This window comes from Bos grunniens, chromosome 12 (assembly GCF_055505025.1).
Source record: "Bos grunniens cultivar Pamir isolate PY7600 chromosome 12, Bosgru_T2T1.0, whole genome shotgun sequence".
NCBI classification, from domain to species: domain Eukaryota; kingdom Metazoa; phylum Chordata; class Mammalia; order Artiodactyla; family Bovidae; genus Bos; species Bos grunniens.
In genome coordinates, this window is record NC_141176.1 from 2,002,664 (window position 1) to 2,028,259 (window position 25,596).

A 25,596-nucleotide genomic window follows, 5' to 3' on the forward strand; every position below is an offset into this window, starting at 1 on the left:
AAAAAAATTATATGATTATAATATTTATATCTTCAAGGAAAATCATTAGAATAAACAAGTAGACAGCAATATAGAAAATAATCCAAGTATTATGGATATGAGATGTCAAAAATTATTCCAGTAAAATACTTGACTGATATCATGACATGCGTGTTACAGGTCCAGCTACATGTCAAGGCTTTCTTTAGCAAGGTCATGGTGGAGAGATCTGACAGAATGTGGTCCACTGGAGAAGGGAATGGCAAACCACTTCAGTATTCTTGCCTTGAAACCCCATGAACAGTATGAAAAGGCAAAATGATAGGATACTGAGAGAGGAACTCCCCAGATCAGTAGGTACCCAATATGCTACAGGAGATCAGTGGAGAAATAACTTCAGAAAGAATGAAGGGATGGAGTCAAAGCAAAAAGAATAAGCAGCTGTGGATGTGACTGGTGATAGAAGCAAGGTCCGATGCTGTAAAGAGCAATATTGCATAGGAACCTGGAATGTCAGGTCCATGAATCAAGGCAAACTGCAAGTGGTCAAACAAGAGATGGCAAGAGTGAATGTTGACATTCTAGGAATCAGCGAATTCAAAAGGACTGGAATGGGTGAATTTAACTCAGATGACCATTATATCTACTACTGCGGACAGGAATCCCTCAGAAGAAATGGAGTAGCCATCATGGTCAACAAAAGAGTCCAAAATGCAGTACTTGGATACAATCTCAAAAATGACAGAATGATCTCTGTTCATTTCAAAGGTGAACCATTCAATATTACAGTAATCCAAGTCTATGCCCCAAACAGTAATGCTGAGGAAGCTGAAGTTGAACGGTTCTATGAAGACCTACAAGACCTTTTAGAACTAACACCCAAAAAAGATGTCCTTTTCATTATAGGGGACTGGAATGCAAAAGTAGGAAGTCAAGAAACACCTGGAGTAACAGGCAAATTTGGCCTTGGAATGTGGAATGAAGCAGGGCAAAGACTAACAGAGTTTTGCCAAGAAAATGCACTGGTTATAACAAACACCCTCATCCAACAACACAAGAGAAGACTCTACACATGGACATCACCAGATGGTCAACACCGAAATCAGATTGATTATATTCTTTGCAGCCAAAGATGGAGAAGCTCTATACAATCAACAAAAACAAGACCAGGAGCTGACTGTGGCTCAGATCATGAACTCCTTATCGCCAAATTCAGACTGAAATTGAAGAAAGTAGGGAAAACCACTAGGCCATTCAGGTACGACCTAAATCAAATCCCTTATGATTATACAGTGGAAGTGAGAAATAGATTTAAGGGCCTAGATCTGATAGATAGAGTGCCTGATGAACTATGGACTGAGGTTCGTGACATTGTACAGGAGACAGGGATTAAGACCATCCCCATGGAAAAGAAATACAAAAAAGCAAAATGGATGTCTGGGGAGGCCTTACAAATAGCTGTGAAAAGAAGAGAAGTGAAAAGCAAAGGAGAAAAGGAAAGATATAAGCATCTGAATGCAGAGTTCCAAAGAATAGAAAGAAGAGATAAGAAACCCTTCCTCAGTGATCAGTGCAAACAAATAGAGGAAAACAATAGAATGGGAAAGACTAAAGATCTCTTCAAGAAAATTAGAGATACCAAGGAGACATTTCATGCAAAGATGGGCTCAATAAAGGACAGAAATGGTATGGACCTAACAGAAGCAGAAAATATTAAGAAGAGGTGGCAAGAATAAACAGAAGAACTGTACAAAAAAGAGCTTCACGACCAAGATAATCATGATGGTGTAATCACTGACTAGAGCCAGACATCCTGGAATGTGAAGTCAAGTGGACCTTAGAAAGCATCACTAAGAACAAAGCTAGTGGAGGTGATGGAATTCCAGTTGAGCTATTTCAAATCCGGAGAGATGATGCTGTGAAAGTGCTGCACTCAATATGCCAACAAATTTGGAAAACTCAGCAGTGGCCACAGGACTGGAAAAGGTCAGTTTTCATTCCAATCCCAAAGAAAGGCAATGCCAAAGAACGCTCAAACTACCACACAATTGCACTCATCTCACACGCTAAAGTAATGGGCAAAATTCTCCAAGCCAGGCTTCAGCAACATGTGAACCGTGAACTTCCAGATGTTCAAGCTGGTTTTCGAAAAGGCAGAGGAACCAGAGATCAAATCGCCAACATCCGCTGGATCATGGAAAAAGCAAGAGAGTTCCAGAAAAACATCTATTTCTGCTTTATTGACTATGTCAAAGCCTTTGACTGTGTGGATCACAATAAACTGTGGAAAATTCTGAAAGAGATGGGAATACCAGACCACCTGACCTGCCTCTTGAGAAATCTGTTGCAGGTCAGGAAGCAAGTTAGAACTGGACATGGAACAACAGACTGGTTCCAAATAGGAAAAGGAGTACGTCAAGGCTGTATATTGTCACCCTGCTTATTTAACTTATACGCAGGGTACATCATGAGAAATGCTGGACTGGAAGAAGCACAAGCTGGAATCAAGATTGCCAGGAGAAATATGAATAACCTCAGATATGCAGATGACACCACCCTTATGGCAGAAAGTGAAGAGGAACTAAAAAGCCTCTTGAAAGTGAAAGTGGAGAGTGAAAAATTTGGCTTAAAGCTCAACATTCAGAAAACGAAGATCATGGCATCCAGTCCCATCACTTCATGGGAAATAGATGGGGAAACAGTGGAAACAGTGACAGACTTTATTTTTGGGGGCTCCAAAATCACTGCAGATGGTGACTACAGCCATGAAATTAAAAGACGCTTACTCCTCGGAAGAAAAGTTATGACCAACCTAGATAGCATATTCAAAAGCAGAGACATTACTTTGCCAACAAAGGTCCGTCTAGTCAAGGCTATAGTTTTCCCTGTGGTCATGTATGGATGTGAGAGTTGGACTGTGAAGAAGGCTGAGTGCCGAAGAATTGATGTTTTTGAACTGTGGTGTTGGAGAAGACTCTTGAGAGTCCCTTGGACTGCAAGGAGATCCAACCAGTCCATTCTGAATGAGATCAGCCCTGGGATTTCTTTGGAAGGAATGATGCTAAAGCTGAAACTCCAGTACTTTGGCCACCTCATGTGAAGAGTGGACTCACTGGAAAAGACTCTGATGCTGGGAGGGATTAGGGACAGGAGGAGAAGGAAACGACAGGATGAGATGGCTGGATGGCATCACCAACTCGATGGACACAACTCTGAGTGAACTCCGGGAGTTGGTGATGGACAGGCAGGCCTGGCGTGCTGTGATTCATGGGGTCGCAAAGAGTCGGACACGACTGAACGACTGAACTGAACTGAACTGAAACCTATTTAAGAATTAGTTACATTACACCCATGATCCAGTAACAAGAATAATATTCCATATTCTATAATCGAAGAATGTAAACAAATAATACAAATTTTAATACTGGATTAAAAGTCTCATTACTAATTTATTATCTATATTAATTGCATAGTATGCTATATCTTGGGGGCTTCCCAGATGACACAAGTGGTAAAGAATCAGCCTGCCAATGCAGAAGAGGAAGGGAAGATCCCTGGGTCAGGAAGATATCCTGGAGAAGGAAATGGCAACCCACTCCAGTATTTCCTGCCTGGGAAATCTCATGGGCAGAGGAGCCTGGCAGGCTACAGTCCTTGGGGTCACAAAGAGTCAGACACGACTGACCATGCATACACAGCACCATGCTATACCTTATCAACTATGTATAAAACTTTCAAAGTCCTAGTTCTTATTTTTCTGACATTTGAATAATTCTTTGTGTAATGAAATTTGAATTTGATCTCATTTCTGTTTTATCAAAACCACTGTGGGAAGATTAGAACACTGGTTTAGAAAGACACAATTTCATGATTGAAAAGCACCTCACGGTTGTTATTTGTACAATATCAAATTATGCATCTGGTTATATAATATCTTTATAGTTTTCTAACAAATCTAATAAAAGTAGAAGCCAACACTTGATTTTTATTAGGGATAACCAGTAATATTTTTAAAGTGTCTTACAATGATTACAGTAAGAAAATATTTCAGATATACATTTAATTAAGACTGACAAATTAATTTGAATCATATGAAAATATAAAGAAATAAAACCTGAAAAACAGAAAAATGATGTGATATGATCATCAATGGACAACACATAAATATCTCTATTAGGTAGTTGATACATCACAATATTTAAATTTAACTCAAATCAAAATTAAAACCACAACTTCAGAGATTCATTACTGGATTAATTCAATTTTTGTTACCTGCAATCCAGCAAAAAAAAAAGATTTCAAATGTCTTGACAGTCCTTATTTATGCTACCATAGGAAAAATATGAGTTTATATTAATGTTATACAAAGTTTATCAGACTGAGAAACAATGTAATATAGTTAAGAATACAGGCTTCAGTTCAATTCAGTTGCTCAGTCATGTCCAACTCTTTGCAACGCCATGGACTACAGGACATCAGGTTTCCATGTCCATCATCAACTCCTGGAGCTTTCTCCAACTCATGTCCATTGAATCGGTGATGCCATCCAACCATCTCATCCTCTGTCACCCCTTCTCCTGCCTTCAATTTTTCCCAGAATCAGGGTCTTTTCCAATGAGTCAGGTCTTTGCAACAGGTGGACAAAGTATTGGAGTTTCAGCTTTAGCATCAGTCCTTCCAATGAACATTCAGGACTGATTTCCTTTAGGATGGACTGGTTTGACTTCCTTGCAGTCCAAGGGACTCTCAAGAGTCTTCTCCAATACCACAGTTCAAAAGCATTAATTCTTCAGTGCTCAACTTTCTTTATAGTCAAACTCTCACATCCATACATGACCAATGGAAAAACCATAGTTCTGACTAGATGAACCTTTGTTGACAAAGTAATGTCTCTGCTTTTAACATAATGACAACCCACTCCAGTGTTCTTGCCTGGAAAATCCTAGGGACGGTGGAGCCTGGTGGGCTGCCGTCTGTGGGGTCGCACAGAGTTGGACACGACTAAAGTGACTTAATAGTAGTAGTAGTAGGTTGGTCATAGCTTTTCTTCCAGGGAGTAAGCGCCTTTTAATTCATGGCTGCAGTCACCATTTGCAGTGATTTTGGAGCCCAAGAAAATAAAGTTTCTCACTGTTTCCACTGTTTCCCCGTCTATTTCCCATGAAGTGATGGGATCAGATGCCATGATCTTCATTTTCTGAATGTTGAGTTTTAGGCTAACTTTTTCACTCTCCTCTTTCACTTTCATCAAGAGGCTCTTCAGTTGCTCTTCACTTTCTGCCATAAGAGTGGTGTCATCTGCATAACTGAGGTTATTGATATTTCTCCCAGCAATCTTGATCCCAGCTTGTGCTTCATCCAGCCTGGCATTTCACATGATGTACTCTGCATATAAGTTAAATAAGCAGGGTGACAATATACAGCCTTGACATAATCCTTTCCCAATTTGGAACCAGTCCGTTGTTCCATGTCCAGTTCTAACTGTTGCTTCTTGACCTGCATACAGATTTCTCAAGAGGCAGGGAAAGTGGTCTGGTATTCCATCTCTTTCAGAATTTTCTCCAATTTGTTGTGATCTAGTGTCACAGACTTTGGTGTAATCAATAAAGCAGAAGTAGATGTTTTTCTGGTATTCTCTTGCTTTTTCTATGATCCAACGGATGTGGGCAATTTGATCGCTGGTTCCTCTGCCTTTTCTAAATCCAGGTTGAACATCTGGAAGTTCACAGTTCACGTACTGTTGACCTGGCTCAGAGGATTTTGAGCATTACTTTGCTAGCATGTGAGATGAATACAATTGTGTGGATGTTTGAACATTCTTTGGCATCGCCCTTCTTTGGGACTGGAATGAAAACTGACCTTTTTCCAGTCCTGTGGCCACTGCTGAGTTTTCCAAATTTGCTGGCATGTTGAGTGCAGCACTTTCACAACCTCATCTTTTAGGATTTGAAATAGCTCAACTGGAATTCCATCCACTAGCTTTGTTCATAGTGATGCTTCCTAAGGCTCACTTGACTTCACACTCCAGGATGTCTGGCTCTAGATCAGACCATCATGGTTGTTGGGGTCATGAAGATCTTTTTTCTATTCTTCTGTATTATTCTTGTTACCTCTTATTAATATCTTCTGCTTCTGTTAGGTCCATACCATTTCTGTCTTTTATCTGCCCATCTTTGCATGAAATGTTGCCTTGGTATCGCTAATTTTCTTGAAGAGATCTCTAGTCTTTCCCATTCTATTGTTTTCCTCTATTTAAATCTCTGCTGAGCCACTTCCTAGTTCCAGCCCTCAGACATTTAACTTAACTTCTACTTTCCATAAGCTTTGGGTTTCTCATCCTTAAAACAGGAACAAGAGAATTTCCTGCTGGTCCAGTGGTTAAGTCTCCACGCTTCCACTGCACAAAGCACAGATTCGATTCCTTGTCAGGAACTAAGATCCCACATGTCACACTACACTGTCAACAAAAAAACCTACCTCACTGCAATATTGGGAGGATTATCTTCTGGAGACATTTCTTTATTATTTTCTTTCCATTTTATGGATTAAGGAACAAGATAAACAGCATTTTCAGAACTACTTTTCATTGCTGTAAAATAGTTGTTCCTCACTAAACATACAAATATCTAAAGACATCACAACATAAACATTACCCATAAGGTAAGTGATGTGAGTCAGGCATCTGTGAGAGCATCATGACCATGAAACCTAAGTGGGCCTTAATGCAGTCTAGCAATCGTACTACATTTTCCTAGGCCATTTACGTCCCAATCTTCCCAACCACTATTTCACATGTCTCCTAGCTCCTCAAACTTCAAACATCTTCTCCCTCATTGTGACTGTATGACCATGCTTACTTCCTCACTGGAAAAACTAAAATAATCATCAAAGAACTTACATAGATTTTTACCACATCAACCTACTCACTAATATCTGTACATCTATAGTTTATCTTACCACCATCTATACAGAATGTGAAGAGAATGCACAACTTCCCTAACTCTACATTAATTTTCAAGCTACATCTTACAGAACGTTTCAACAACCTTTGATACATTCAATACGCCACACTCCATGATATAATTTCTGTATTCTCTTGTTTAATTCCTATCTTACTGGTCACACCTTGGCTGGTTCAACTTCTTTCATTCAACTGGTAAGGTTAAAATGCTAAAGGATTTGTTCCTTATCGTTTTCCCTTCCTTTCAGCTCCCACTCCCTTGGGGATCACATGTGACCTCATGATTTTAAATATCATTCATATGCATTTCACTCTCAAATGCACACACCCATCCCAAAGTTCACCTTTTACCTCTTCTCTGTCTCGCTGCCTATTAGACATTACCAGGTGGATGCCTGAAAGGCACCTCAGTATTAACATATTCAAAACAAAACACCCTATTCAAACCCTGTCCTTTCCAATTCAAAGTAAGCAACTCTAACCTGCTAATTTTTCAGGGCAAAATCCTTGAAGTCTTTTGTAACACCTCTTCTTACAAGCTGTGTATTTAATCTCTCAGAAATTCTGATGGTTGTATTTTTCAAAATACCTGAATCTGAACAATTTACACTACCTATACAGCTGCCATCACTACCAAAACTTTTTCTCCCCCTGGATTATTTCAATAATTCCCTAACTTGTATGATTCCCATCTTCCCTTTCTGAACACAACAGCCAGAATTAGACTTTATAAATGTAGGTCTGCTGATATATTGATATGCTGACAACCCTCCAAAGGCTCCTCATTTCTTTCTGAAAGTCTTTAAGATGGCTTACAGGGCCCTTCATAAGCTGACCTCCATTATCACTCCTGATTTTATATTCTAGAATTTGTCCCTCTGCTTTCTCTGCTTCTACTAGTCACTGTGCCATTCCTTCAACATAAACTCCTGCTTTAGAGCCTTTGCAGTAGCTTTTCCTTCTCCCTGGAACACTCTTCTCAGATCATGTCACTAATTCTTACTGCCTTAGATTCTTGACACAAATTTCACCATCTTGAAGCCTAATCAAATTACTATATTTAAGGCTGAAATTTGTAATTTACTTATTTACTATGTTTATATTATTTACTGTCCTTACTAGAATATAAACTATATAAAATTTGAAAGAATTCTCAATTTCTGACCATCCTATTTTATTTTTATTATTTCCACAGTCCAGTAATTTATTTTAAATTTGAGTAATTTCAAATTCCACAAACAAAACTACTGAAGAACAGCAATATTTTGCTTGAATTCTTTCTTCTGTACATTCAGTGATCTAAAACACCACAATTTCCAACATACACAAACTTCAGGGAAGAGTTAATAAATACACACAGATTGGAATCATGGTGCTCTTTGCTCTGAATGGAATGGTCCCACAGAAAAAGCAGAGGATACAACACAACGTAAGGCCACCTCTTACACATGAAGTGAGCAAAAACACACTTCTATATGTGTAATGAGGAAACCTGCATAGGTTAGAGGGCCTTTTATGCCCACTTGAAAGTCAGACAATTTGTCTGTAATGCATTTTTCAAACAATTTGGAGAGCACTGTGATCCCATGTAGGATATGCTCATTCAGTTCAAATCAGTTCAGTCCAGTCGCTCAGTCATTGTTTCCACTGTTTCCCTGTCTATTTCCCATGAAGTGATGGGACCAGATGCTATGATCTTAAGTTTTCTGAATGTTGAGTTTTAAGCCAACTTTTTCACTCTCCTCTTTCACTTTCATCAAGAGGCTTTTTAGTTCCTCTTCACTTTCTGCCATAAGGGTGGTGTCATCTGCATATCTGACGTTATTGATGTTTCTCCATTACTACCCTGTAAATAAATTCTTCAGTACCATTTTTCTAGATTCCGTTTATATGTGTTGGAATACAATATTTATCTTTATCTTTCTGACTTACTTCACTCTGTATTATAGGTTCTAGGTTCATTCACCTCATCAGAACTGACTCAAATGTGTTCCTTTTTATGGCTGAGTGATATTCCATTGTGGATATATACCAAAACTTCTTTATCCATTCATCTGTCGATGAACATCTAGGTTATTTCCATTTTCCAGCTATTGTAAATAGTGCTGCAATGAGCAATGGGATACATTTGTCCTTTTCAATTTTGGTTTCCTCAGGGTATATCCTTAGGAGTAGGATTGCTGGGTCATCTGGTGGTTTTATTCCTAGTTTTTTAAGGAATATCCATACCATCTTCCATAGTGGCTGTATCAATTTACACCAGCAGTGCAAGAGGGCTTCCTTTTCTCCACACCCTCTCTAGCACTTATTGTTTGTAGACTTTTTGATGATGGTGATTCTGGCTGCTGAGAGGTAGTTTGATTTGCATTTCTCTAATAATGAGTGATGCTGAGCATCTTCTCATGTGTTTGTTAGCCATCTGTATGTCTTCTTTGGAGAAATGTCTGTTTAGGTCTTTTCCCCACTTTTTGATTAGCTTGTTTTCCTTGTATTAACTTGTATGAGCTGATTGTATATCTTTGAAATTAATCCCTTGTCAGTTGTTTCATTTGCTATTATTTTCTCCCATTCTGAGGGCTGTCTTTTCACCTGGCTTATAGTTTCCTTTGCTGTGCAAAAGCTTTTAAGTTTAATCAGGTCCCACTTGTATACTTTTGTTTTTATTTCCGTTACTCTAAGAGGTGGGTCATAGAGGATCTTGTTTTGATTTATGTCACTGAGTGTTCTGCCTTTGTTTTCCTCAGAGAGCTTTATAGTTTCTGGTCTTACATTTAGGTCTTTAATCTGTTTTGAGTTAATCTTTGTGTATGGTGTTTGGAAGTGTTCTAATTTCATTCTTTTACATGGAGCTGTACAGTTTTCCCAGTACCATTTATTGAAGAGGCTATCTTTGCCCCATTGTATATTCTTGCCTCCTTTGTCAAAATTAAGATACCCATAATTGCATGGGTTTATTTCTAGGCTTTCTATCTTGTTCCATTGGTCTATATTTCTGTTTTTGTGCCAGTACCATACTGTCTTGATGACTGTAGTTTTGTAGTATAATCTGAAGTCATGAAGGTTGATTCCTCCAGCTCCATTCTTCTTTCTCAAGACTGCTTTGGCAATTCAGGATCTTTCGTGTTTCCATATGAATTGTGAAATTTTTTGTTCTAGTTCTGTGAAAAATGCCATTGGTAATATGATAGGGATCACACTGAATCTGTAGATTGTGTTTGGTTAGTATAGTCATTTTCAAAATACTGATTCTTCCTACCCAGGAACATGGACTATCTCTCCATGTGTTTATTTTGTCTTTGATTTCTTTCAACAGTGGCTTATAATTTTCTGTGTACAGCTCTTTTGTCTCCTTAGGTAAGTTTATTCCTATTTAATTCTTTTTATTGCAATGGTGAATGGGATTGATTCCTTAATTTCTCTTTCTGACTTTTCATTGTTAGTATATAGAAATGCAAATTATTTTTGTGTATTGATTTTGTATCCTGCAACATTGCTCAATTCACTGATTAGCTCTAGTAATTTTCTGATACTATCTTTAGGGTTTTCTGTGTATAGTATCATGTCATCTGCAAACAGTGAGAGCTTTACTTCTTTTCCGATCTGGATTCCTTTTCTTTCTTTTTCTTCTCTGATTGCTATAGCTAGGACTTCCAGAACTATGTTGAATAATAGTGGGGAAAGTGGGCACCCTTGTCTTGTTCCTGATCTTAGGGGGAATACTTTCAGTTTTTCACAATTGAGAACAATGTTTGCTGTAGGCTCATCATATATGGCCTTTACTATGTTGAGGTAGATTCCTTCTATGCCCATTTTTTGAAGAGTTTTAATAATAAATAGGTGCTGAATTTCGTCAAAGGCTTTTTCTGCATCCACTGAGATTATCGTATGGTTTTTATCTTTCAGTTTGTTAATATGGTGTATCACATTGATTGATTTGCATATATTGAAGAATCTTTGCATCCCTGCAATAAACCAAACTTGATCATGGTATATGAGCTTTTTAATGTGTTGCTGAATTCTGTTTGCTAAAATTTTGCTGAGAAATTTTGCATGTATGTTCATCAGTGATATTGGCCTGTAGTTTTCTTTTTTGTGTGTTGTCCTTGTTGGTATCAGGGTGATGGTGGCCTTGCAGAATGAGTTTGGAAGTGTTCCTTCCTCTGAAATTTTTTGAAAGAGTTTTAGAAGGATAGGCATTAGCTTTTCTTGAAATGTTTGACAGAATTCTCCTGCAAAGTCATCTGGTCCTGGGCTTTTGCTTCTTGGGAGATTTTTGATCACAGCTTTAATTTCAGTGCTTGTAATTGGGTTGTTTATAATTTTTATTTCTTCCTGGTTCAGTCTTGGAAGATTGAACTTTTCTAAGAATCTGTCCATTTCTTCCAGATTATCCATTTTATTGCCATATAGTTGTTCAAAATAGTCTCTTATAATCCTTTGTATTTCTACATTGTCTATCATTTCTGGATTGTTGTAACCTCTCCTTTTTCATTTCTAATTTTGTTGATTTGATTCTTCTCTCTTTTTTTTCTTGATAAGTCTGGCTAAAGGTTTGTCAATTTTATCTTCTCAAAGAACCAGCTTTTAGTTTTATTAATCTTTACTATTGTTTCTTTCATTTCTTTCTGCTCAGATCTTTATGATTTCTTTCCTTCTAACAATTATGGGAGGGTTTTGTTCTCCTTTTTCCAGTTGTTTTTGGTGTAAAGTTAGGTTGTCTATTCGATGTTTTTCTTGCTTCTTGAGGTAGCACTGCATTGCTATAAATGTCCCTCTTAGAACTGCTCTTGCTGTATCCCATAGGTTTTGAGTTGTTGTGTTTTCATTGTCATTTGTTTCTAGAAATTTTTTGATTTCTCTTTTGATTTCTTCAGTAACCTGTTGGTTAATTAGAAACATGTTGTTTAATCTCCATGTGTTTGTGTTTCTTACAGTTTTTTTTTCTTGTAATTGATATCTAGTCTCATAGCATTGCAGTCAGAGAATATGCTTGATACAATTACAATTTTCTTAAATTTACTGAGGTTTGATTTGTTACCCAAGAAACAGTATATCCTGGAGAATGTTTCATGTGCACTTGAGAAGAAGATGTATTCTGCATTGGAATGGAATGTCCTGAAGATATCAATGAGATCCATCTCATCTAATATATCATTTAAGACTTATTTTGTTTTGATGATCCTTGTTTCCTTATTTTGTTTTGATGATCTGTCCATTGGTGTGAGTGGGGTGTTAACGTCTCCTGTTATTATTGTGTTACTGTCAATTTCTCCTTTTACATCTGTTAGTGTTTGTCTTACGTATTGACGTGCTCCTATGCTGGGTGCACAGATATTTGTAATTGTTATGTCTTCCTCTTGGATTGATCCTTTGATCATTATGTGATGTCCTTCCTTATGTCTTATAATATCCTTTATTTTAAGGTCTATTTTGTCTGATATGAGGATTGCTACTCCAGCTTTCTTTTGCTTCCCATTTGCACTGAATGTATTTTTCAATCCTCTTATTTTCAGTCTTTATGTGTCTTTAGGTCTAAAGTGGGTTTCTTGTAAACAGCATGTATATGGGTCTTATTTTTGTATCCATTCAGCCAGTCTGTGTCTTTTGGTTGGCACATTTAATCCATTTACATTCAAAGTAATTATTGATATATATCTTCCTATTGCCATTTTCTCAATTGTTTGGGGTGGATTTTGTAGATCTTTTTTCTTCTCTTGTATTTATTGACTATATAAGCTGGTTTAACATTTGTTGTAAAGCTGGTTTGGTGGTACTGAATTCTCTTAACTTTTGCTTGTCTGAAAAGCTTTTTATTTCTCCATCAATTTTGAATGTGACCCTTTCCAGGTACAGTAATCATGGTTGTAGATTTTTCCCTTTCAGTACTTTAAATATATCCTGCCATTCCCTTCTGGCCTGTAGAGTTTCTACTGAAAGATCAGCGTAGGGGTTTCCCTTGTATGTTACTTGTTGCTTTTCCCATGATGCTTTTAATATTCTTACTTTGTGATTATCTTTGTTAGTTTGATTAGTATGTGTCCTGGAGTGTTTCTCCTTGGGTTTGTCCTCTATTGGACTCCTTTTGCCTCTTGGACTTGATTAACGATCTCCTTTTCCATGTTGGGGAAATTTTTAACTACGATCTCTTCAAAAATTTTCTCATACACTTTCTTTTTTTCTTCTTATTCTGGGACCCCTGTAATTCAAATATTGGTGCATTTGATATTGTCTCAGAGGTCTCTAGACTATCCTCAGTTCTTTTCATTCTTTTTACTTTATTCTGCTCTTCAGAAGTTATTTTCAACATTTTATCATCTAGCTCACTAATTTGTTCTTCTGATTCAGATATTCTGGTATTGATTCCTTCTAGAGTATTTTTAATTTCAGTAATTGTGTTGTTTGTCTCTGTATGCTAATTCTTTAATACTTCTAGGTCTTTGTTAATTAATTCTTGCATTTTTTCCATTTTGTTTTCAAGGTTTTTGATCATTTTTACTATCATTATTCTGAATTCTTTTTCAGGTAGTTTGCTTATTTCCTCTTCATTTATTTGGACTTCTGTGTTTCTAGTTTGCTTCTTCATTTGTGTAGTAGTTCTCTTTTTATTTTATTTTTTTTAACTTGTTGTGATTGAGGTCTCCTTTTCCCAGGCTTCAAGGTTGAATTCTTTCTTCCTTTTGGTTTCTGCCCTCCTAAGGTTGTTCCAATGGTTTGTGAAAGTTTCCTATAGGGTGATATTTGTGCAGAGTTTTTGTTTCTTTTTCCTCTCATGGGCAAAGCTGAGTGAGGTGGTAATTCTGTCTGCTAATGATTTGGTTTGTATTTTTGTTTGTTGTTTAGATGAGGCATCCTGCACAGGGTGCTACTGGTGTTTGGGTGATGCCAGGTTTTGTATTCAAGTGGTTTCCTTTGTGTGAATACTCACTTTTTGATACTCCCTAAGATTAGTTCTCTGGTAGTCTCCGGTTTTGCAGTCAGTGCTCCCACTCCAAAGTCTCAAGGCTTGATCTCTGGCCAGGAACGAACATTTCACAAGTAGTTTGTTATGGCATTGAGATTAAAACAAATATCCAAAAATGAGAAACCAAAGATGAATCCCAGACAAATGGCAGCTATAAAATCAGACAAATAATAATTTAAAAAATGGAATATATTCATATACACCCATGAGCAAAGTTAATACAGTCCAACAAAAATAAAGTACAGTAGACTGACCTGGTGAACAAAGGAAATAAAAATTATATTTACCAGTTAAGAACAAAACTAACTAAAGCACAAACTGGAAAACAAAACTAAAGCAAGGTGCCAAGTGGGGAATAAAGCAATGAAAACAAAACTAACAAATATGTTGAGAGGAAAGAAAAGAAAGAAAGAGTAGATATGAAAAGTTAAATAAAGGTAAATGAAGAAGATTTATATACATTAAAGACTAACTGCAAGGTGAAAAGAAAAGCAGGAAAGGCAAACAAAGGAATAAATGTAGAAAGAATATAATAGGTTTAAAAATTTTTAAATTATAAAAGAGATAAGGGAAAAAAAAAAAACAAACAAACAGACGATGAAAGAAAAAGGGGAAAAAAAAAAAAAGGAAAACTCCTCAGAACTGCAAAAGCCCAATGGAGAGGCAGAGATTTATCACAACAATAAAAAATGTGACTGAGAAAAACAAAAAAAAAGCTCAAAAGTTTAATTAGATTTCACAGTGCCAATAAAATTGACAACTGCAACAGAGGGGTAAAAAGAAGGGAAAAAAAGAAAAAAAAATCCAAAAGAATCTACAAAACAAGTCAAAACATAAGAAAAATAAATGTTTTCTTGAGTCACTGCTCAAGAGTTCTTTCCCTTGCAGGGAATTACAGTCCACCTCACCTCCCTAGCATGTCCTCCAACACTCTGCTGATCTCTGGACCTACTGTGGGCAGCTCAGATTCTAATCTGGTCCTACTTCTGTGTGTTCTTGCTTGCAATGTCCACAAGTATCAGAACTAGTGCGATTTCTTTTGTGGGAGCTCTCAATGACCTTTTATAAAGACACAGAATCTGCCTAGCTGATCATGTAGATTTAATCTGCAGCTTGTAGAGCTGGTGGGAAGGTTTTAGGTCTTCTTCCTTAACCACACTGCCCCTGGGTTTCAATTGTGGTTTTATTTTCACCTGTGCATATGGGTCATCCACTGGGGTTTGCTCCAGAGGACTTGGGTTTGCCCCTATGAAAGCCAAGTGTGGAGGTGGTGCAGCTGCTTGGGTCGCAGGGGTTCTGGCAGCACCAGGTACTCAAGGGGGTGGGCGGCTAGGGCATCAGGAAATACAGAACTCTAGAAGGGTATTGCAACCAGTACTGGCCAATACGCTCCAGTATTCTTCACTGGAGAACTCCCTGCTCCCTGACAGAGAAGCCTGGCAGGCCAGTCTATAGGGTCACAAACAGCCCAGACATGACAGAAGCAACCCTGCATGCATAGACGCAAGACATTTTTTGCCTGTAGCAGCTCTGCTCCGTGACAGTTGAGTGTGAAGGTGGCTCAGCTGCTTGGCTTGTGGGGACCCTGGCAGTGCTAAGTGTGCAGGGACACAGCCTGCCTCCACTGCAGGAGTTATGGCCCTGTCAGAGTCTTTTTTCAAGCCTCTTGTAGCTGGTGATCAGTAGGCCTCTTCGGCCAGTCTTTCTCTATAGCTCCAGCTGTTCAGGCACTTACAGGGCTCCCTTGCCTGGGGTCCTTCTCTGTTATTCGGCATGTCAGACACATAGAGAGGCCTCCCTGGCTGGGGTCTTACTCTGTAAATCAGTGTGCCAGGCACTTAAAGTGACACCCTGGGTCAGGTGCTACTCTATAGTTTGGCACATCAATCACTTAAAGGGCACCCCGGGTGGGGTCCTACTCTGTAGATCAATCCATCAGTCAGTTAAAGGAGCACCTTGAGTGGGGTCCTACTCTGTAGATCAATCCATCAGTCAGTTAAAGGAGCACTCTGGGTAGGGTCCTACACTGTAGATCAGCACATCAGTCAGTTAAAGTGGCACCTCAGGTAGGGTCCTACTCTGTAGATCAATCCATCAGTCAGTTAAAGGAGCACCCTGAGTGGGGTCCTACTCTGTAGATCAATCCATCAGTCAGTTAAAGGAGCACCCTGAGTGGAGTCCTACTTTGTAGATCAGCACATCAGTCACTTAAAGGGCACCCCAGGTGGGGTCCTACTCTGTAGATCAATCCATCAGTCAGTTAAAGGAGCACCCTGGGTGGGGTCCTACAATGTAGTTCAGTGCGTCAGGCGTTTGGTGGGCCAGCCTCTCTATTGTTCAGCTGCCAATGCTGGCATGTGGAGAAAGAGAGGCTATGGTGATGACTCCAGCCCCTACACATAACTCAGCAGTATCCCTTGCTTCCATGGCTGCCTGGCTTTCCTCCACAGGCATTTCCCACCACAATCTCCTCCCTCACATCCCCTCAATCTGTCTCTCTGCAGTCAACAGCAACCCTCACCCTGGCTGCTCCACAATCCCTAAACTCCAGCTGCCAGCAGCTGTGCCTTCCAGGGGACGTGCATCCCTGTCCATGTTAATGTATGGCCGAGGCAAGGACTGTTTGATCTCATTCCATTTAGGCTGTCACAGATCACCTGCCTCACTCTCAGCCTTAAATGTTTCTCCTCTGACCCAGACAAGTACCCTGATGTGGAGATCGGACCCCTGCTTCAGTTCCCCCTCCCGCTGAGGGCAGGTCCAGTCCTACTAACACTCCTGTTTTTCCCCCTAGTTCCTTCATCCTACTGAGTTTTGTGTGGTTCTATATATTCTTTTCTGTTGGTCACGTACTCGTGTCTGCTCTCAGCTGGTGTTCTGCATGCACTTCTGTGTCTGAAGGTGTATTCCTGATGTATCTGTGGAGAGAGATGTGCTCCACGTCCACCCACTCCTCTGCCATCTTGTTCTCCTCCTCTGACCATCCTATTTTAAACTGCACTCCCCCACCCCCCAACTCCCCTGACCAACCAACATCTTCCTAACTGCCCATCCTACTTTACTTTTGCCCATGGCACTTATCAACTTCTAACCTACCATATAATTTACATACTTATTACTATGCCAATCTGTTTAGCTTACTAAAAGGTAAGCTTGATAGAGGCAGAAATCTTTTGCATATTTAGTCATTGTTTAAACCAAGGCATTTAAGATAACTCCCTGGCATATTACATGTTCTCAAAAAAAAATTTATTGAATGAAGGACTAAAGGAAGAAAGGAACGAGAAACATCACTTGGTCATCTGCAGTAGATTCCACCAAACCCACATTAAGTGGTTAAATAGATGAACATAAAATATCTTTCCAAGAAAATTACACTGTTATATAATTTTGCTTTTCAGACACTCATTAAGTATGAATATGTGTATACTCATCTATATAGAAAGATACATAGACATAAATATAATCTTCTACTGTAATATATGTAGGTTAGTCCCAGAATTGTCACTGGGTAACCTTGGGCACGTTCTTACAGTTTTGAGCCTCCAATCAACTCTTACATATCAACTGAAAAGTTGAAACTCTGCTTTAGAAAACTATGATTCTTTATTTACAAATACTTATGGGAAAATAAAATGTGATCAATTATTACTTTAAGAAATGAAGCCTATTACCATATATTAACTACAGTCCAGTAAATAGACATAAAACAAAATTTTGGGAAGAAAGTTTGAGAAAAATGTAAATCAAAATAACACCTTTGTTACAATCATTAAGAAATTGACATAGTCTCAATATCCTGTTCTGAAACTCCATAATTTTAACAGTTTTTGGGAAAGGAATAAATACATTTTATGCTAACTGGATAAAATGAATTAATTTCAGAGATATTAAAGTAATTTTTAAACATGCCTTAGAATAGATAAAACACTGAGGAATAGCAATAGTCACATCGAAGGCTTTTAGCAAAAGAAGGAGGAAAGCAAGGCAACCACTCCATTATTCTTGCCTGGAGAATCCCCATGGACAGAGGAGCCTCGGGGGCTATAGTCCATGGAATCACAAAGAGTTAGACATGACTGAGAGACTAAGCATAGCACAGCAAAGAAATATTGAGCCTGGCAGGCTGCAGTCTATAGGGTCGCACAGAGTTGGACCTGACTGAAGTGACTTGACAACCTAACACTGTAACTGAGGCTGTGAAACTATAACTAGGGATCTCGGATCCTCTGCATTATTCCAGCACTGTTCCTTAGTTAGGATATGGCTGTGATCTTATGCTTACGATGTCTGACTTCTACCCTAGTTCAACATTAACTTAGCTTAGCTTGCTGAATGAAGAAAACTGTTGGTGCTTACTGAGACTGAAGATTAGTTAGTTGTTCTGTAAACCTTACCCTTGTTCCTTATTCTCCAGAAATAGTTAACCAAAGATTTATGACTTAGATACTGTTCCAATCACAAGACTTGATAGCTACTTGGAATTGTGCGATCAAGACAATCATCTCTGAAAATAGAAGACAGCCCCCTCCCTATGAGCACCATAGCCCTTTCCTCTTTCCCCTATGTAATCTCCAAGCAAAATCTGGCAAGTTGGGAGCTGGCTTTTTGGAACATACTCCCACCTTTCTCCTCAGAATTGCCAGCCTCCTCAGTAAAGCCCTATTTCCTTTTAACCAACACTCTCAGTATTGGATTATTGAATGATAAGCAGCTGAACAGGAATTCAGTAACAGTATCATTATCTGTGCCATGTAGTATCCTAACTGTTTTAAATATTAGCAATTTTAATTCTTACAGTAAACATATGAAGTGGGTACTACTGCTATCATCTTTTCATAGATAAATAAAATATGGTACAAAATTTAAGTAATCTATCCAAGTTCTCAAGTATATGCTTCTAGGCTGTCTGATTCCAGAATCCGTGCTCTTGTCCCACTGGTATCATCTTTTCATAGATAAAAGAATATGGTACAAAATTTAAGTAATCTATCCAATGATGCTGAAGCTGAAACTCCAGTACTTTGGCCACCTCAAAGAGCTGACTCATTGGAAAAGACTCTGATGTTGGGAGGGATTGGGGGCAGGAGGAGAAGGGGATGACAGAGGATGAGATGGCTGGATGGCATCACCGACTCGATGGACATGAGTTTGAGTGAACTCCAGGAGTTGGTGATGGACAGGGAGGCCTGGCTTGCTGCAATTCATGGGGTCGCAAAAAGTCAGACACGACTGAGCGACTAACTGAACTGAACTGATCCAAGTTCTCAGCAGTATATGCTTCTAGGTTGCCAGATTCTAGAATTTGTGCTCTTGTCCGCCTATCATAAACAGATAGTAGAATGACACTGTGGGAAGAACTACCAAAATTCAAGAAATCCCCGCTTAAATTTTGAATTTAAATAGGAAAAAAATTGTTAGCTAAGGTTTATTGCTGGTTTTGAATAAAGAAATTTATTTCAATATCACTGGTTAAGAAAATTCTGTTTAAGCAACCAACTAATTCATGAACTAAAATTTCTTTTCAAAAGCTACAAATCAATAAATAACTAGAAAACCAACCTATTTCAAATAAGTAAGAGATTAAAAATAATGAAAAGAAAACCTTTTGTCTAATAATAGTAAATAAGAGAGGGTATGTACAAATGCAAAGATAAAAATTGTTTTTTATTATACATTATTTTTAAGAATGAAAACTGACAAAATTGTTAATCCTGAGCCATTGATTTACCTTCTAATTTTTACCTGAACCCCTCCAAGGTTTCTATTGTAGGAGAAAACTTTCTTCAGAAAGTATCATCTATCCCAACTAATAATAGGAACCCCTCTGCCATTAAAAAAAAAAATTTGTTGTGTTCAGTAGTAAACTGTTAAGAAAAAAAGAAAGAGGGAGAAAAGAAGGGTGGTTTGTCAGCAAAAGCAACTTAATGGAATTGTTAAAGAGACTTGGAAAGAAATGTTTACAAGTAAAATGGTGTAAGCTTAAGACTCCAAAAGATACCAGGACATTCTCTACTGATAGACTATGGAAAAAGAATGTCAAAAGTTTGTTCAATTAGTTACTTTATGTGAAAAGACAATAATGATTGTGAGTAATCTAAATAGAACATAAAGGCAAGGAATAAGAGAAATTTGCAATGATTTATTTTCTTACTTCTTTGCTCTTTGCAACTTCTGCAATAGCAGCAGTCCTTTGCTTTTCAAATTCATCATTGTCATTTGGAGGTTTGACAGGCATTGTCACTTGTAATGTCTTTCTTCGATCAAGTTCTCTGCTATCCACTTGGATATGAGACACACACTTCTGGTAATAATAAATAAAAACAAAATGCTTCAGTAATATCAGAAGAAATTCAACTTTTTGTAAGAACGTATATATCTTCAAAAGAAATATCTGAATCACAACAAGTAAGAGCCCATAAAAATATAATTCTAACTAACTGAAGTAACTTTAACTGTAACTAGTAAATGAAAGCTACACTAAATATAGCCATCTAAAAGAGGGGAGCATATTTAAAACATTCATTAAACCAAAAGTTCTAAGTTTCATTTTAGGATGATGATTTAAAATAATTTAAAATTTCAAACAGTCTAGACTATTGCACAAGAAGAAAATTCGGTTTTTTATTAAGAGCTGATTTCCACATTATGCCACAACATCCATGAGGGTTAAGTAGTATAGTTACTTTTACATATAGAAAGATGTCTTTCAACTTATAAACCAAATCAAGAGCTAAAAACATACCCTCTCCCCCAATCAGGCTGCAAAGTTGTGGGATTTTAGTCTCTTGAGACAAATGAAGAAAGCCCTCAAAGTCTAAAAATAAGCCCTGAATTCAATTCTCCCTTTTAATCCTAGCAGCAAAACTCCTATAAAATGAACATTTTTCACCTCAGCAATTTTAATTAGGAATGAAAATATGTTTTCAATAAAATGTTTATGGAAATACAGATGTTCAATAATATACATATAAAATAGCTGATTCCAACACACAGCCAGCATACTCTGTCTTTAACTCTGTCTTTAACCAATGTACAAGGCTAAGATGCTGAAGAAGAGATTTTCACAATGGACTTCATAAACAAATAACATTACTGAAGCTGTAACTTTTAACATATTTCCTAATTTCAAAATGGATAGTTACTTTTATATCTAGAAAGATGTCTTTCAACTTATAAACCACATCAAAAGCTAAAAATATACTCTCTCCCTCAGTCAGGCTGCAAAGTTGTGGGATTTTAGTCTCTTGAGACAAATTTCAGTAAATCCTAAAGGAAATCAGTCCTGATTCTGCTCATTTATTTCCTGATCAACTAGATATGTTTCTCATACCAAATTTTTTAAAATTGTTACTGAGATGTAGGTCTCTGTTTCCTAGCTGCTGTGTTCACAACTTATCTTCACTTTTGAGTCAGCACTCTTGAAGGAAAATAAAGCTCAAATGCAAGGCAGGTCACCAAGAGCTAAATTTTAGTAGCATCATATGATGCAAGCAGTCAGAGTGGTTGATTACTCTTGGATTCTTCAGATATAAAGCAGGGACAAGCTAAGAGAGATTGTTTTGAATGCAATGTGATGTTTAGCACAACCAGAAAGACAAGATACTGGCCAGCTGAGGAGCAACCTTGAGGTAACATTCTGCAGCAAGGTGGTTGAAAATTAGGAAATAATTAGGAAATAAAAATGTTTCACTTATGTTAGAAAAAGATCAGGGATGCCTTAGTTGAAAAGGAAAATACCAACTGGAAATAAAATTAAGTCTTTGACTAAGATGGGTCTTTGGATGAAGGCAGAAGAACAGAGTCTTGGAAGGGACAGCTGGGAGAGTAGGTTCTCCTAAAGTGCAATGATGCCCTTCCTTGTTCCCATTTTTTTGTCTCTTATCAATTCTCTTGTTGATGCTTTTATTTTTCCTCCCTCTTTTTTTTTAATGAACAAAGTGAGAAATTATAGCATATTTTTGTCTTCTTACATTTGCATTTTCGCTCTCTCAAAAAACAAAAGCCCCCACCATCTTATCTTAGTCTTAAATTGACATCTGGTGTGTCTCTTAGTTCTTTGAATCTTTGGGTTAACAGCATTTCAGAAAAGAGTTAATTAAAATAAAGGGGAAAAAACATAATTAACAATTTCTTATAATTAATATATTTCCACGTAACTCCTATGACCACTGAGTGAAGAGATCAGTGCAAAACTGAACACAACATGAATATAAATGAAAAATACTTTTATATACTTTTTGATGATTAAAATTCATCTGCCAAAATGAAAGTCATTACCTGTCCAAAAGGCACAAAAGGAGGTGGTCCACCTTCGGTTCCAATATTGCTTCTATTGTGTTTTGACAAGCTCTGTGAGAAAAATGAGTTATAAAACAGATTTATACATTAAAAATATATTTAACTTATGCACAAGAAATCCAATTATTTTAGTAGATTCCTAAAACAGAAAAAAAAGCCTATTAATTATTTTAAACTACATAAAACATATGCAGAGTTCAAGATAATAGCAAAGAGAGATAAGAAGGCCTTCTTCAGTGAACAATGCAAAGAAATAGAGGAAAACAACAGAATGGCAAAGACTACAGATCTCTTCAAGAAAATTGGTGCTATCAAAGGAACATTTCATGCAGGGATAAGCACCATAAAGGACAGAAACTGTAAGGACCTAACAGAAGCAGAAGAGATTAAGAAGAGGTGGCAAGAATACACAGAAAAACTATATAAAAAAGGTATTAATGACCTGGATAAGGACAATGGTGTGATGACTCACCTAGAGCCAGACATCCTGTGTGTGAAGTCAAGTGGGCCTGAAGTAGCATTACTATGAACAAAACTAGAGGTGATAGAATTATAGCTGAGATATTTACAATTCTAAAAGATGATGCTGTTAAAGTATCAATATGTCAGCAAATGTGGAAAACTCAGCAGTGGCCACAGGACTGGAAAAGGTCAGTTTTCATTCCAATCCCAAAGAAAGGGGATGCCAAAGAATATTCAAAGTGAAAGTGAAAGTTAAGTTGCTCAGTTGTGTCCGACTCTTTGCGACCCCATGGACTGTAGCTCACCAGGCTCCTCCATCCATGGGATTCTCCAGGCAAGAATACTGGCATGGGTCGCCACTTCCTTCTCCAGGGGATGTTCCCGATCCAGGGATTGAACCCAGGTCTCCCGCATTAGAGGTGGACGCTTTAACCTCTGAGCCACCAGGGAAGAATATTCAAACTAACAATTGCACTCATTTCACATGCTAGCAAAGTAATGCTCAAAATTCTCTAAGCTAGACTTCAACAATATGTAAACTGAGAACTTCCAGATGTTCAAGCTGGATTTAGAAAAGGCAGAGGAATCAGAGATCAAAGTGCCAACATCTGCTGTATCATAGAAAAAGCAATTCCAGAAAAATATCTGCTTCATTGACTGACTATGCCTTTGACTGTGCAGATCAGAACAAACTGTGGAAAATTCTTAAGAGATGGGAATACCAGACTATTCTACCTGTCTCCTGAGAAATCTGTATACAGGTCAAGAAGCAACAGTTAGAACCAGACATGGAGCAACAGACTGGTTCAAAATTGGGAAAAGAGTACAATAAGGCTGTATACTGTCACCCTGATTATTTAACTTATGCAAAGTACATCATCAAAAATGCTGGGCTGGATGAATCAAAAGCTGGAATCAAGATTGCCAGGAGAAATACAGCAACCTCAGGTATGCAGATGATGCCACCCTAATGGCAGAAACTGAAGAGGAACTAAAGAGCCTCTTGATGAGGGTGAAAGAGGAGAGTGAAAAAGCTGGCTTAAAATTCAACATTCAAAAAACTAAGATCATGATATCCAGTCCCATCACTTCATGGCAAACAGAAAGAGAGAAAGTAGAAGAAGTTACAGATTTTATTTGTTTTATTTCATTTCTTGGGCTCTAAAATCACTGCAGATGGTGACTGCAGCCATGAAATCAAAAGATGCTGTTCCTTAGAAAAAAAGCCATGACAAACCTAGACAGTGTATTAAAAAGCAGACGCATCATTTTGCCAACAAAAGTCCATATAGTCAAAGCTACGGTTTTTCCAGTAGTCATGTATGCATGTGAGTTGGACCATAAAAGAAAGTTGAGCATGAAAGAATTAATGCTTTTGAACTGCAGTGCTACAGAAGACTTTTGAGAGTCCCTTGGACTGCAATGACATCTAATTAGTCAATCCTAAAGAAAATTAACCCTGAATATTCATTGTAAGGACTGATACTTAAGCTGAAACTCCAATATGTTGGCCACCTGATGTAAAGAGCCAACTCACTGGAAAAGACTGATGCTGGAAAAGATTGAAGGCAAAATAGGAAAGGGGGTGGCCTAGAATGAGATGGTTGGATGGCATCACTGACTCAATGGACATGAGTTTCAACAAACTCCAAGAGACAGTGAAGGATAGGGGAGGCAGGTTTACTGCAGTCAATGGTGTCACAAATAATCACACAGGACTAAAAGTCCCTGCATTATATAAAGTATATTTTGCATTTTATGTCAGTTATATTAAAAAGCACTAAGACTAAAGGCAACAATAATATTCAGTTTAATTAAAGAACAATTTAAACTGTATATGAATATCTTATTTCTTGATAAACTGTATTTAAGATGTTAACCTAGTAAAAAAAAAAAAAACACACACACAAATGCATGAAATAATCGAGAGGTCCTTTCCCTAGTTTTAATTTAGATATTAAAAAAAAAGACCAGCCAAAGCCAAAAAATCAAGTTCATTTTATGCTATGACTTTCTTATAGTTCACATAAGCTGCCAATAATACCATTTTCCAATACACATTATATAGTGAAAAGCATATTACAGGATTTCTACTTTCCATTCTGATGAATATATAAGAGTCAAGACTTAAATCTCCCTCTACAACTAGGAATATGGACAACACATAAGAAACAAATGCTTTATGACACATGGCAAGAAGTAATGTAGGACTGTAAGTCCAAAGAGAAGGAGAAAAAATAACAGGTGAGCTCTGCCTTTCTGTTTGAGACATGATGCAGACAGAGAGCACAGAAAGTTACATTGGGAAAATCAGTCTCATAGCTCAAGGTGGACTGAAATAATTCAAGCCCTGGGGCAGAGGCTTGAAAAAGAGAGTCCCATAAGGAAAAAATGGTCCAGAAACCTGCACAGGATCTCCCCTAAGTCACTGCTGAGAACTAGGCTGAGCAAAAAACAACTGTGAGTTACAAGTTTCCATTTATACTAGAATCAAACAGAATAAAACATTTAGGGATACACTTAAACAAAGAAGAAGAAGTTCTATGCAATTAAAATTACAAAAGATTGCTAAAAGAAATTAAAGAAGATACCAATAAATGAAAAAGATGAGAGGGTCATGACTTGGAAGATTTAATGTTAAGATATTAGTACTATTCAAATAGATCTAGAGGTTCACTGTAATTCCTATTAAAATCCTAAGAATATTTTTCAAAGAAATGGAAAAATCCACACTAAAATTCATATGGGATCTCAAGGGACCCTGAATAGTCAAAATAATCCTGAAAAAAGCTCATACTTTTCAATTACAAAACTTACTAAAAAGTTATAGGAATCAAAACAGTGGCAATAAGACAGACTAACCGAATAAAGAACCCAGAAATAGATTTTTGCGTGCGTTTTGTTGTTGTTCAGATGCTCAGTTGTGTCCAAC

The 25,596-nt window shown here is 37.6% G+C and overlaps 1 protein-coding gene across 13 annotated transcripts in view; it reads right to left on the reverse strand.

Moving 5' to 3' along the window:
• TDRD3 (tudor domain containing 3) overlaps window positions 1–25,596 on the reverse strand; it is a 217,514-nt gene that overhangs the window by 80,780 nt on the left and 111,138 nt on the right. For all 13 annotated transcript variants that reach the window (XR_015137568.1, XR_015137569.1, XM_086328443.1 and 10 more), the window contains 2 exons: window positions 22,182–22,253; window positions 20,056–20,205 (listed from right to left, as the gene is read on the reverse strand). Coding sequence is in view for 11 of the 13 variants with exons in the window: in XM_086328443.1 (XP_086184569.1) it covers window positions 20,056–20,205; window positions 22,182–22,253 (222 nt within the window). In the remaining 2 variants the exon portion in view is untranslated. The remainder of the gene's footprint in view (window positions 1–20,055; window positions 20,206–22,181; window positions 22,254–25,596) is intronic.